At 46.7% G+C, this 13343-nt stretch overlaps 1 protein-coding gene across 8 annotated transcripts in view; it reads left to right on the top strand.

Annotated features, from left to right (window-relative positions):
• Nucleotides 1-11534, top strand: part of RPH3A (rabphilin 3A) — a 333538-nt gene extending 322004 nt beyond the window's left edge. For 5 of the 8 annotated variants that reach the window (XM_030939664.1, XM_030939666.1, XM_030939665.1 and 2 more), the window contains 4 exons: nt 6-160; nt 4371-4452; nt 8442-8538; nt 9301-11534. In XM_030939664.1, coding sequence (XP_030795524.1) covers nt 6-160; nt 4371-4452; nt 8442-8538; nt 9301-9431 — 465 coding nt within the window. In that variant the 3' untranslated portion in view covers nt 9432-11534. Of the gene's footprint in view, nt 1-5; nt 161-1442; nt 1571-4370; nt 4453-8441; nt 8539-9300 lie in introns of all 8 variants that reach the window. The other 3 variants (XR_004059720.1, XM_010368750.2, XM_030939667.1) reach the window with 3 other exon arrangements.
• Nucleotides 11535-13343: the final 1809 nt, after the last annotated feature.

Below are 13343 nucleotides of genomic sequence, written 5' to 3'. Positions count from 1 at the left end.
TGCAGCAGGTGGAGCGTGTTGGTGACATCGAGGAGCGTGGCAAGATCCTGGTCTCTCTCATGTACAGCACCCAGCAGGGAGGCCTCATTGTGGGTATCATACGCTGTGTGCACCTGGCTGCCATGGATGCTAATGGCTACTCAGACCCATTTGTCAAGCTGTAAGTCAATGCCTTGGGGCTACGGGTGGGCCCCAAAGGAGTCCTGGATCCTTGGAAGAGGAGAACCAGAGAGTTTCCCCAGGATCGTTGTAAATTGAGACCCAGAGAGGGCAAGGAACCTGCCCAAGGTCACAGTGAAACAAATGCCTAGACTGGCAAGAGTGTGGGTCTGGAGTCTCAGGCAGTCACACTCAGGGCAAACTGGTGTGTCACTTGCCCACATGCAAAGTTTTGTGACTCTGTCCTCTCGAGGGCCTGCTGATGGCTCTACAATGATGCCGATTAGCTGTCGTAGCCCCATTTGTAGCTCCCAGGAGTTGGCCGCACACCCCTCGCACCGCTCAGACCTCCACCACCAAAGAGGCCATCTGGAGTTTTCCAGTTTCATTCTGGAAATGCTCAGGAAAAAAAAAAAAAAATGCCTTCGATCTGGGGTCTATTCCAGTAATCTCAATCATGGAGAATAAAAAGACTCTGTTATCTGTGTTAGTCCAGATCCTCTGAGAAGAAGATGCCAAAATAGGATTAAGCAGACAAGGGGCTTATCAGGGGAAATGCTCATTCCAGGAAGTCTGAGGGGAGTCAGGGGAGAAAGGGAGAGATGTTAGACTACAATGCAAGTCTGATCTGATGAGGGGAATAGGTAGGGAAGTTGGAGAGAAGCATTCCAGATACAAGTTCAGTAAGGCCACCAGGGAGTCCTCAAGCCAAAACTGGCCATCAGACATGTCCTGTGTCTCGTAGGAGTGGGCTAACTTTAGCATCTCTGCCAGGCTAGGATTGACTGGGAGCATGGCCTTGGCACAAATACGTCATGGACTTCCAAGGACTGCACCCAGGGCCTTGGTCAGTTACGCTTCCTGTAGCTGGAGGTCTGCCAAGTGCAATCTCAGAGCCACCGCTGTGTCCGACATCAGGCCCGACTCTCATCTCTGCCGGTTGCTGGCTGTGGACTCTAAGCAAGTTACTTAGCTTATCACTCAGTTTCTTCATTGGTAAAACAGAGACAAGAGTTCCACTTATCTCCAAGAGTGGGCTTAGGGTGCAAATGAGATAGCACAAAGGAAGCAACCAGAATTGAGCCTGGTATAGAAATGTTTAGCACCTCAGTAGAATTCTGCTGGCCTTGGGGCAGCAACATGTATGTTTCTGTGGATGTGGATCTGCATGGAGCATGGAGTCTCGAGTATGCTCTACCCATGTGACCTGGGGCTCATGACTTAACATCTCTAGGCCTCAATGTCCTCATCTGCAAAATGGACAGAGTAATACTGTGTATTAGTTCAGGTCCTCCAAGAAGGAAACACCAAGAGAAGATAAGGTGTGCAAGAGATTTGTTGGGGAAATGCCTGTAGAGGAGATAAGGAGGAATCCAGAGGGGAGCCATAGAGACCACAGATCTTGCTGCAGGTGTGATCCCTGTGGAGCAGAGAAGGAAGGAAGTGTGGGTAGAAACAATCTTAGGCTACAGTGCAGCTCCAAGGAAGCTGCACTGTTTCATCCAAGGTGATGTAGAATCCTTGAGCACAGTCACCCATCAGAGGAGTCCTGCATTTCCCAGAAATGGGACTGCCTAATGTCCCTGCCAGGGTCAGCTATTGGCTAAGAACAGCTTGTAGGAAGCGTGGCTTCAGCAAGAACATCATGAATGCAGAGCCCAGTAGCTTGTTCGTCAATTTTACCCCCTGCAATTGGAGAATGCAAGCTGAGAGGTAGATTTTCAAGGGGTCTGGTACACAGTAAATGCTCAATAAATACCTGCCATTGTGGTTATAAATAACCACCATCACTGTCCTTACTCATGGCAAAGAGTATTTACTAATATTCTCTCCAGTTGGGAGACACTCCCCCACCTCCATTGCCTCTGATAGCAGAAAGCAATACTTCCCTCTAGTCCATGGTCAAAGAACAGATTCATGTGGGCGGTCTTTCAGATTTCCTTTGAATGAAGGTCTAGTTAACAAAGAATGCACATATCAGGGACAAGTTTGGTTTCTAAGAGTAATTTGATTTTATTTCCTCATATGACCCAAGAGAGGATGAGCTCGAGGGGTGCTGTCCAGCACTCCATTAGTAGTCAGCCATGTGCAGATCGGTTTTCTTAAATAATTCTCTCTACCACCCCTCCCCCACCCACCCAATCCTCCAGAAGAAGTAGAATTGCCGTGGTCACCAGTGAAGCAGCTGACCTGCTGGGTGCAGTTATGGGAGAAGAAATGGGAGACCACTAAGTAGTTTCTGGTCTAATAAAGATTTTTTAAAAGCCAGAACTTCCCATTATTTTTGCTTAGCTCTTTGGTAACTTTTAATTTCTCATTTTTATCTCTTCTTAAAAATTATCCTCGGCTGGGCGCGGTGGCTCACGCCTGTAATCCCAGCCCTTTGGGAGGCCGAGGTGGGTGGATCACGAGGTCAGGAGATCGAGACCATCCTGGCTAACATGGTGAAACCCCATCTCTACTAAAAATACAAAAAATTAGCCAGGTGTGGTGGTGGGCACCTGTAGTCCCAGCTACTTGGGAGGCTGAAGCAGGAGAATAGCATGAACCCGGGAGATGGAGCTTGCAGTGAGCCAAGATCAGGCCACTGCACTCCAGCCTGGGTGACAGAGCGAGACTCCATCTCAAAAAAAAAAAAAAAAAAAAAAAAAAAAATCCTCAAAACCACTTCTGTAGATGAGAATGAGATGTTTGCCCTCTTTACAGATCAAGAAACACAGGAACAGTAAAATTACGCTCACGTTTAAAGCTGCTCATCTGGTGACAACCTGAATCAGAATCCAAATGTCTTTGCCCTTAGGAGTGTTCAGCCCATTGTGTTTACTCACCCAGGAAATATTTGGTTTGGTTTGGTTTGTGTTTTTTTCTCTCTCTTTTTTTTTTTTTTTTTTTTTTGAGACGGATTCTCGCTCTGTCGCCCAGGCTGGAGTGCAGTGGCGCGATCTCGGCCCACTGCAAGCTCCGCCTCCCAGGTTCACGCCATTCTCCTGCCTCAGTCTCCTGAGTAGCTGGGACTACAGGCGCCCGCCACCACGCCCGGCTAATTTTTTGTATTTTTAGTAGAGACGGGTTTTCACCGTGGTCTCGATCTCCTGACCTTGTGATCCGTCCGCCTCAGCCTTCCAAAGTGCTGGGATTACAGGCGTGAGCCACCGCCCCCGGCCTTCTCTCTCTTTTTTTTAAGAGACAGGGTCTCACTCTATCACCCAGGCTGTAGTACAGTGGTGTGATCATAGCTCGCTGCAGCCTCAAACTCTGGGGCTCAAGAGATCCTTCCATCTCAGCCTCCTGAGTACCTGGGACTGCAGGCATACAGCACTGTGCCCAGATAATTTTTGTTATTTTTTATAGAGACAGGCTCTCGCTATGTTGCCCAGGCTGGTCTGGAACTCCTGGGCTCAAGTGATCTTCCCACTTTGGCCTCCTAAAGTGCAGAGATTACAGGCACGAGCCATCATACCTAGCCTTACCCAGAATATATTGATTGAGTATCTACTATGTGCTAGACATTGGGCCTCACTGGAAAAGAGCCCTGTAGGCAGAAGAAACAGTTTGCTCAAAGGCCCTTGGGTGGAAAGGAGAAGTAAGGAGTGGGGTGAGGAAGATGACGTAAGGTTAGGCTGGGATGGAGCAGAAACCCAACATGCAGGGTCTTAAGGCCACATGAAGGATTTTGAACTCTCTCCTGAGTTTAAAAGGAATCCAGTACATAGTTTTGAAAGTAGAGTGACAATAATTAGATTTGCATCTTCCCCTTTCTGTGCACACACCCAGCATCTCTCTAGGAATTGGGGGCAGCCAAAGGTGGGATAGATGGTAAAATGCCAGGCACCACCAGCATGACCATCAATTTGATTTATGGGGAGAAAGTGAGCATGCTAAGAACACAGACTCTAGATGTAACATCTGGATTCAATCCCAGCTGTGTGAGCTAGGGCACACTTCAGCCTCTCTGGATCTCATTTTCTGTGTCTGTAAACTGAGTGGTTATAGTTCTACCACCTAGGGTCATGTGGGGATTAAATATGCCTAAGGTGCTCAGCCAAGTGCCAGGTACCAAGCAGGTGCTCTAATGCACATTGGTCATATCAGTGTTGATCCCTTTCCGATTTATTCATCAATTCATCCTGATAAAGAAGAGGCCTTTGGGGTCAAGAGGCTGTTGTTATTCATTAAACGTCATCCATAATAGCATTTGTGTCTCCTCCCAGCTGGCTGAAACCAGACATGGGAAAGAAGGCCAAACACAAGACTCAAATTAAAAAGAAAACCTTGAATCCCGAATTCAATGAGGTAAGGCTGCCCCATTCTTTATCATGCTCTGGGATACTTGCTGTGTGTTAGAGAGGCACAAATTCCTACTAGAAGGTTGTAAGTCACATAGAAAAAAAACACTTTCTGTGATAGATCAGATTGAATTATCTAAAGAAGCAGGAATGAGTTCCTTGTCACTGGAAGAAATCAAGCCTGAGACAAAAGCCCACAGATTAGGAATGTCATAGGAAGAAAGCAGTGTTTGGGAAGAGATTGAACTAACTCGTCTCCAATGTCTTCACCAATTCAAGTAGTCTCTAATACTGAAATTCGGGGGAGTAAATCAGTACAGTGATGCTCTTTACCATCTACCCCGTTGACAATGCCCTGTCCTTCACTCCTCGTGTCCATCCAGTGCATCAAGTCCTATTGAAACCACTGCTTGGACACCCATTGAATATGCTCCTTCCTTTCCCTTCTCACTGCTACTGTCTTGCCTCAGACCCTGACATTTCAGGCCTGGACGGTTGCAGTAGACTCCTGGCTCATTTCTGTGTGCTTGGCATCTCCACCACATAAGTTTGAGCTTTGTAAAACACAAATCTGAATTTGTCACCCCCTTGCTTCAATAACTCAACAATGGCTCTCGAATTTCTTAGCATGACAATCAAGCCCTTTCAAACTCACCTCCATCCCTGCCTTATCTATACAACCCCTCCTCAAGTGACACTCACCTCCATGCAGGTCTCTTCACACCTGCTGCTCCCTTTTCCTGGACTGTCCTCTCCCTCTCTTCCTCTCTGAAAAACTCCTACTCATCCTTCAGGACTCAGCATGAGAATTACCTCCTGTAGATGTGCTTCCTCTATGTTTCCAGACACTGTACATCCCTCTAGTTTCCAAATCCAGTGAAATCTGGATTTAACTTTTCTGTGGACAAGCCTGTCAGACACTAGGGGTCCAGAAATACCTGTGAAATTAATGAAGGGTTGAACGGAGGAAAGAGTGGAAGAGTAAATGAGTTCTGATCTAAACCACATGTATGGTTCTGATCTAGACCTAAATAAAGACAAAGAAGTGCCATGACAAGTGTCTCAAAGTGCCACGAGACACCAGCTCTGAGCCCAGAGTCACATCCCTGAGCCTGGCTCCATGCCCAGGGCAGGAAGGAGTCCATGTTCATGCTCCATGCCTGCCTGGAGCAGCCCTGGGTGCTGTTCTACCCACTGAATCTCCTTTCTCTGCCCTGCTCCTGAGATCTGATGTTGGAGTAGAGCTGGCTAATATTGATTTTAATCACATATTGCAAAGTGGGAAAGGGAAGTTACAGCACAGTAGGTTTAGTATTGTTTGCTTAAAAAAAAAAAGAAAAAGAAAAACATATGCCCATATGCACCCACATGGGGAATGTGCTGTGTAAACAGAGTTCAGAATAATCACTGAGCAGTCAGCTCAGCCCTTCCTCTCTAGGCCCCTCTTTCAGCTGAACCCCTGATTTCCTAACTCATATCATGGATTTTGAGTAAGGAGCCATTTGTAGCTGTCCTGCCCTACACTCTCTTGGAATCTGAGTAAGTCACAAAACATGAAATCTGAATAAACTCATTAGCCGTGAATCAAGACCAGACACCATATCGCATAACAAACTGATGCAAAAATATTTTTCAGTGTTGGTCCTCAGCATTGGTGAGCATGTGGGAAAAGCCACACACTACTGGAGATAAAGCAAACCTCTGAAGGAAAGTTTGCTAAAACACTTTCAAAACTGTCAGATGTTAAAAGTTAAATTCCACTTATTTGGAGAATAGGTAGTGCAGTCACATATTTCAAAATTCAGAAAGCACAAAGGGGTATCCAATTAAAGTCCCCCTCCTACCCCAGCCTTGTTGGCACTTACTTCATTTCTTATGAAACAAATATATTATCAATTTCTGAAATGTATATACATATACAAAGCAAGTATATGCGTAACCAGCTTTCTTATTGTACACAAATGGTATCACAGTATAGCCACTATTCTCCATCTTAAAATGTTACAAACTCAAACATTCACTTCTCAGAATCTATTCTAAGTAAATCATCATAGACATACATAATGATTTAGCCACAAGGGTTACTTTTTTAAAAACCTATGTGATGATATAGCTACAAGGGTGATTTTTTTTTTTTTTTTTTTTGAGACAGGATCTCGCTCTGTCACCCAGGCTGGAGTGCAGTGGTGCGATCTCAGCTCAAACAATTCTCCTGCCTCAGACTCCCAAGTAGCTGGGATTACAAGTGTGCACTACACACCTGGCTAATTTTTTGCATTTTTAGTAAAGACTGGATTTCACTATGTTTGCCAGGCTGGTCTCAAACTCCTGGCCTCAAGAGATCTACCCAGCCTTGGCCACCCAAAGTGCTGGGATTATACGCATGAGCCACCACACCCAGCTGCTACAAGGGTGACTTTTATGGTATTTTTGATGATAGTGAAAAATTGGAAATAACTTAAATACCCAACTGTTAGGGCTTAGGTTATGGCCACATAGCCACACAGCCACACAGCCATAAGTTTGAGCTTTGTAAAACACAGTCACACAGCCACAGAACCACATAGTCACAGAGCCACAGAGCCACACAGCCACACAACTACACAGCCACACAGCCACATAGCCACATAGCCATTAAATGGAGCCATTTAAAACAATGATGTAGAAAAATATTTGAAAAATATTTGAGAACATGCTAAGTTGGTTTTTGCCCAAAGTTGTAAATGAAAAAGGAAGTGACAATACTGTATGTTCAGCATTACTTAATTCACAAAAAATTTATACATTACTGTGAACACATGTGGGGGAATGTTGACAGTGGTTATTCTTGGGTAGTTGGGTTACAGGGAATTGGTGGGGGGAGGTTCTTCTTTGTTTTAGCAATGAACGTAAATGAATTTTGTAATTAGGCAGAAAAGCTATTGTGTGTGTGTGTGTGTGTGTGTGTGTGTGTGTGTGATGGAGTCTTGTTCGTCGCCCAGGCTGGAGTGCAGTGGCGCAATCTCTGCTCACTGCAAGCTCCGCCTCCTGGGTTCACACCATTCTCCTGCCTCAGCCTCCTGAGTAGCTGGGACTACAGGCGCCCGCCACCACGCCCGGCTAATTTTTTGTATTTTTGGTAGAGACGGGGTTTCACTATGTTAGCGAGGATGGTCTCAATCTGACCTTGTGATCCGCCCGTCTTGGCCTTCCAAAGTGCTGGGATTACAGGCATGAGCCACCGTGCCCAGCCGGCAGAAAAGATATTTTTAAAAAGTCAGATTGTCTGGGAACATATATACTCAGTCCACTTCAACTTTATTTATTTATTTATTTGTTTGTTTATTTATTTATTTATTTTTGAGACAGAGTCTTGCTCCGTGGCCCAGGCTGGAGTGCAGTGGCATGATCTCGGCTCACTGCAACCTCCACCTCCCTGGTTCAAGTGATTCTCCTGCCTCAGCTTCCCAAATAGCTGCAATTACAAGTGTCCACCATCATGCCTGGCTAATTTTCATATTTTTAGTAGAGATGAGGTTTCACCATGTTGGTCAGGCTGGTCTCGAACTCCTGACCTCAAATGATCCACCACCTCGGCCTCCCAAAGTGCTGGGATTATAGGTGTGAGCCACTGTGCCTGGCCACTTCAACTACTTTTAATCCCTAAGCAATAAAAAAGGGGATGCCCCTTCAGAAGCTACGAGAGGAGAAGGACTGAGTTCATGGCCATTTACCTACAAGGAAACTTGAGCTCTATTAGAAAAACCTCACCAGCCTTCCCAATGTCTAGCAGCGAATTCACTGAAAAGAGGATGACGGTGCTTTGTGACATAGAGTGTTTGTTGGAAGGGAATCACTGGACCTGGGCAGAGGATCGGAGCAGGAAGACCTCCCTGCTCCCAGAATGCCAGCTCAAGCTCCTCTCCTTGGCCCATGACTCCAGGACCCCGCCTCTTACCTCCCAATGCTGTGGGTTCAGAGAGCTCTTACTCACATGTCTTCCTCTGTTGCATCCAGGAGTTTTTCTATGACATCAAACACAGTGACCTGGCAAAGAAGTCACTGGACATCTCGGTCTGGGACTATGACATCGGCAAGTCCAATGATTACATCGGTGAGTGTTCCTAACTCCAGAGAAAATGCCCTCTTCTGTCCTCCCAAGAACAGGAGAGCCTTATCCAGGGCTACAGAGAGCTGAGGTCACTGCTTTTCTTTTGGCAACCACATTGTTCAAATGCTAATTTGAGACCCATGGTCCTGACTTTGGTCCAAGTTGGGGATGTCTTTACATGAAAGGGCTTACAAAACTTGATTATTTGTTGAACAAATCACATCCAGTGGGGTAATTAAATCATAGGAGAGATGTGCGTTCTCTGCAGAAAGGAGGCTGCAAAAGAATTCTTAATTTATTTGCATGTCCAGGGTAAAATTTTTAATTTTTTAGTTCCTCTCTGAATCATGAGGAAGAAAATCAATTAAAGATGAAGCAGGGGGTGGGGACTCCAGGCAAGGGACAGAGCCTCAGCTAAGGGGTAAAGACAGGATTGAGCAGGATGATGAAACTCTTTGGAAATAGACGATGAGTTCCCAGATGCAGTGGGAGATAAGTTTCAGTGAGTAGAAGGGTGATTTGTAAAAAGTCTTTAAAAATAGACAGTGAAATTATGACTTGGTGGAACAGTAGGGAGCCATTGCAGGTTCTTGAGGCAGAGAAGGCCAGTAGTAATAATAACAACAACAACAGCTCTCCGTAGAGTATGGATCCCAAGTTGCTGGGGGTCACTGCTTGGTGCAGTTTTTTCCCCCAACTACACATTTGGGTCTAGAATGACCTCTATTCTGACCACCTGCTCCTATCTTCCCATTTATCCTCCAGGAGGCTGCCAGCTGGGGATCTCTGCTAAGGGAGAGCGCTTAAAACACTGGTACGAGTGTCTGAAAAATAAAGACAAGAAGATAGAGCGCTGGCACCAGCTACAGAATGAGAACCACGTGTCAAGTGATTAGGCTAGTGCCCAGGTCCCCAACTCCATGTCCCGGGTCCCCCCCAGCCTGCCTCAGCTGCCCACCGCACCCTGATCTCTCTTCTCTATGCCTACCTCCCCCCATACCCTGCTGATCTCCCTGAGCCTGCCTTTGAGCCCCCGTCATGTTGGGCACTGCTGCCAAAGACTCCCTCCTCCCTGATGCTGGGATGTGGGCTCTGAATATAGCCCTTCTCTGGTCCCTGGGATGGAGCAATGGGGATGGGGTTGGGGAGATGTTTACAAAGAGGTTGATCATTTAATAACCTCTCAGTTTGGGTAAATTACAAAGGTTCTTCATCATTTAGAACTGTTTTTAGACCCTCCTAGCCTTGAACACACACACACACACACATACACGCACACACACACACACACACACACCCTCCCTTTCATTCCCTGTGTCGTGTCTCCGTATACTCTCAGTTGTCAGCAGACCCGGACAATGCTGTGAGGACAAGCACTGGGGCAGAAATAGAGGCTCCAGGCTCCCACTGCCCCCTGAGATGCACACCCTGATTGCCAGGAAAACAGACTGCTGTGTTCGGGAACACACCCTCCCTGCTCCAAGTGCACCAAGATGCAAATGCACAGAATTCACCAAGGGGCTTGGACGCTCTCCTCTTTCCGAATGTCACCTGTGTGCTTCCTAGCAAAACAAAAACAAACGACAACAAAAAACCCTTCCTCTGTTGCCTTTTCTCCTCCTCCCTCTTCTTTCCCTTTCATCATAGTAGATTCTCTCTTTCTCAGCCTCTCCCTTCTCCTTTCTCTCCCTGCCTTTCTCCCCTTTGCCTTTCTCTCTCTCTAAAGCAGTAACACCGCAAAAACAGCAGCAAAAAAGTGTATGTTAACCCAGCCTCACCTCCTTCCTCTCACCAGCCTGACCAGGAAACTGAGAAACTGGCCCAAATCTGAGATTTCACTTGGGCCCACACTTCTTAAGTGACCCACTTCTCCTGTTGGCAGAGCCAGACATTCCCAGGGCTCGGGCCAGTGGCTGGCACTGCCCTGGGTGCGTGGCAGCATCCCTCGAGCTGTGTAGATGCCCCATAGACGGGCTCTCCATGGGCTCCCTGGGTGGGCACAGAAGGCATTTAGAAGACCAGGGCTATGGGTCTGAGGGAGCCTCATCCAAAGCCTCCAGCCTTTCTCTGCTCTTAGGTAAATGAACAGGCTACCCTCCTCCCCAGTGCCCTTTGACTCTGTTTCATTGACTCTCTTGTATCCCGTCTCTCACTCAGAACCACCCCCCTCAGTCTCTCTGTCTCTCTCTGTCTGTCTCTCTGTGTCCCTCACTCTCTTTACTAAGCTTCCTGGGAGAATCAAATAACATCATGGTTATGGAACAATGGAGAGAGACAGTCCTGATGCCAAAGGCTTTGGGCTCATCATCAATCTTTCACTTTCTTCCTATAAAAAAAAGTATTTTTAAAAGGAGGAAAATGCAATGTGGGCAAACATTACACACTTGAGGTTGAGGTCAGGCAATCTTCGGTGCCCAGAGAGAAAGGTTTGATTTTCCCAATTTCAATGAGGTTTTCCCTCATGAAAAGCACCCCCAGTCATCCCAGACCCCTGACATTCTCTACAGAAGCATCAGACAGACACTGAAACTCTCACTTTCCCCCAAATCACCTCTCTTAACTTTTCAACGCCCTCCACCCTCAGCTCCCTACACAATTCATGGGAGGACTCATTTCTTGCCTTGAATAACCATTTTCTAGACATCGAGCTCTTTACCTTCCCCAAAGTGGCCAACAGCTTCCTGGCCACCACCTTTCCTTTTGACCCTATCTTTCCCCATTAGTCCCTGGTGGCACCTACTCTCAGCCCACCTCCCTTCCCCTGTTTCCCCTTAGGAGACAGCATGCTGGCTGTGTCGCCCAAGCCTGATGCTGGTGTAGGCGCTGGAATCAGCATGCAGCAAGCTCACAGTGCCCCTAGTCTGGGGACACGCTCTTCCTGACAAATGTAACCACCTCCCTGCCTAGAATACACACATGTCCTCTGGTGCATGCACAACCACCCAGCATCTTTCTTTGTGATGATGTAGCCAAAAATAAAGTAGGAACATCCAGGAAAACAAGTGGTCTGCATTTTTCCTTTCTGGTTTCTGCAAAGTCTTCCTCCCCACCAGGACATATGCTATTCTGATAGTTAGTATTTAATGAGCATCTACGATGTTCCAGACACTGGGGACAGATGTGTTCTCTGCCCACAAGGAGTTTGCTTTCTGGTGGATTTTATCTTGGGCAGGTGGGCCTAAGGTAACTTGGCTGACTCCAAACCCTTTGAGAAGAATACTTGTTGCTGGTGCCCAATAAACAGGAAGGCAACATCCTTATCCTCCTCCTGCTGCTACAAGACCTGGAAAAAGTCCCAGGTGGTTGCAGAATCAGAAATTGCCAAAGCTAAAAGAGAACATAAAATTCAGGCACAACCTAGTTCAATCAACTCGCTTTTTAGACAGATGAAGAAACCAAGGTCCAGAGAAGAAAATGCCATGTCCAATGTTTCACAAAGGCAATGCCAGGAAAGGAGTTCGATTGTTGGACTCCCAGAGTCCAGTGTCCTTAACACACTGATTGATGAGCATGGACCATCAAATGCCTCCCTTGCATTCTAGCACCTTCCAACCTACAATGAGTCTCTCATTGGAGACTCTCAATAGTCCTGAAGGTGAACTGAATCAGTAACTAACTTTCCAGAAAAAAATCTTTTTTTTTTTTTTTTTTTTTTTTTTTTTTTGACTGAGTCTCCCTCTGTCACCCAGACTGGAGTGCAGTGGTGCAATCTTGGCTCACTGCAACCTCCACCTCCTGGGTTCAAGCGATTCTCCTGCCTCAGCCTCCCGAGTAGCTGGGATTACAGGTGCGTGCCACCACACCTGGATAATTTTTCTTATTTTTAGTACAGACAGGGTTTCACCAGGTTGGCCAGCCTGGTCTCCAACTCCTGACCTCAGGTGATCCACCTGCCTTGGCTACCCAAAGTTCTGGTATTACAGGTGTGAGCCACCACATCCGGCCTCTTGAATTCTTAATCACACTATAATCCATCCCCAAAGTGCTTAAGCAATTTATCAGTAATGTTGGTTACTTCAAGAAGGAGCTATCAATTTGATCCCACAGATATTTCTCTTTTCCTTGAGACCATTTCCTTGTTGTGCCCTCAAAAGCAGAAGCTGGCATATTAGTCTCACTTGGGAGATTTCTTTTCAAACTGTGCATGCTCCCCATACCTCCCCACAGATTCTGCTAAACCCCGAGAACAAGGTGTATAGTTGAAAATATTTCCTGGCTGGGAACGGCAGCTCATGCCTATAATCCCAGCACTTTGGGAGGCCGAGGTGGGTGGATCACCTGAGGTCAAGAGTTCGAGACCAGTCCGGCCAACATGGTGAAACCCCATCTCTACTAAAAATACAAAAATTAGCTGGGTGTGGTGGCAGGCACCTATAGTCCCAGGTACTTGGGAGGCTGAGGCAGGAGAATCACTTGAACCTGGCAGGTGGAGGTTGCAGTGAGCTGAGATCATATCACTGCACTCCAGCTTGGACGACAGAGTGAGATGCCGCCTCAAAAAAGAAAAAAAAAAGAAAGTAAGTATTTCCTGGTTGATGCCTTGTGATTTCCACCTTCATCATGACTTTGAAAACCACTACCCAAAAAGTTGATCCGTTTTTCCTGGTGGCAATTTAGCTAGCTGCCACTAGGTGGAGAGAGGTGCTAATTAGGTCCATACAAGCCTGGCAGGAACAGCTGGAGACACTTGCCATTCTCCCTGTGCTCCTGGCAGACATCACTAATCAATAAGGCATCTTTCCTACAGAACCTACAAGCAGCCTCTGAGTCACTCTCAACCCAGTGTTCCAGGGAGCCACCACCAGTCA

The sequence above is a fragment of the Rhinopithecus roxellana genome, chromosome 10, assembly GCF_007565055.1.
Source record: "Rhinopithecus roxellana isolate Shanxi Qingling chromosome 10, ASM756505v1, whole genome shotgun sequence".
Classification (NCBI taxonomy): Eukaryota; Metazoa; Chordata; class Mammalia; order Primates; family Cercopithecidae; genus Rhinopithecus; species Rhinopithecus roxellana.
Note: the sequence above shows the minus strand (reverse complement) of the source record. Positions and strands in the feature narration are given on the sequence as shown.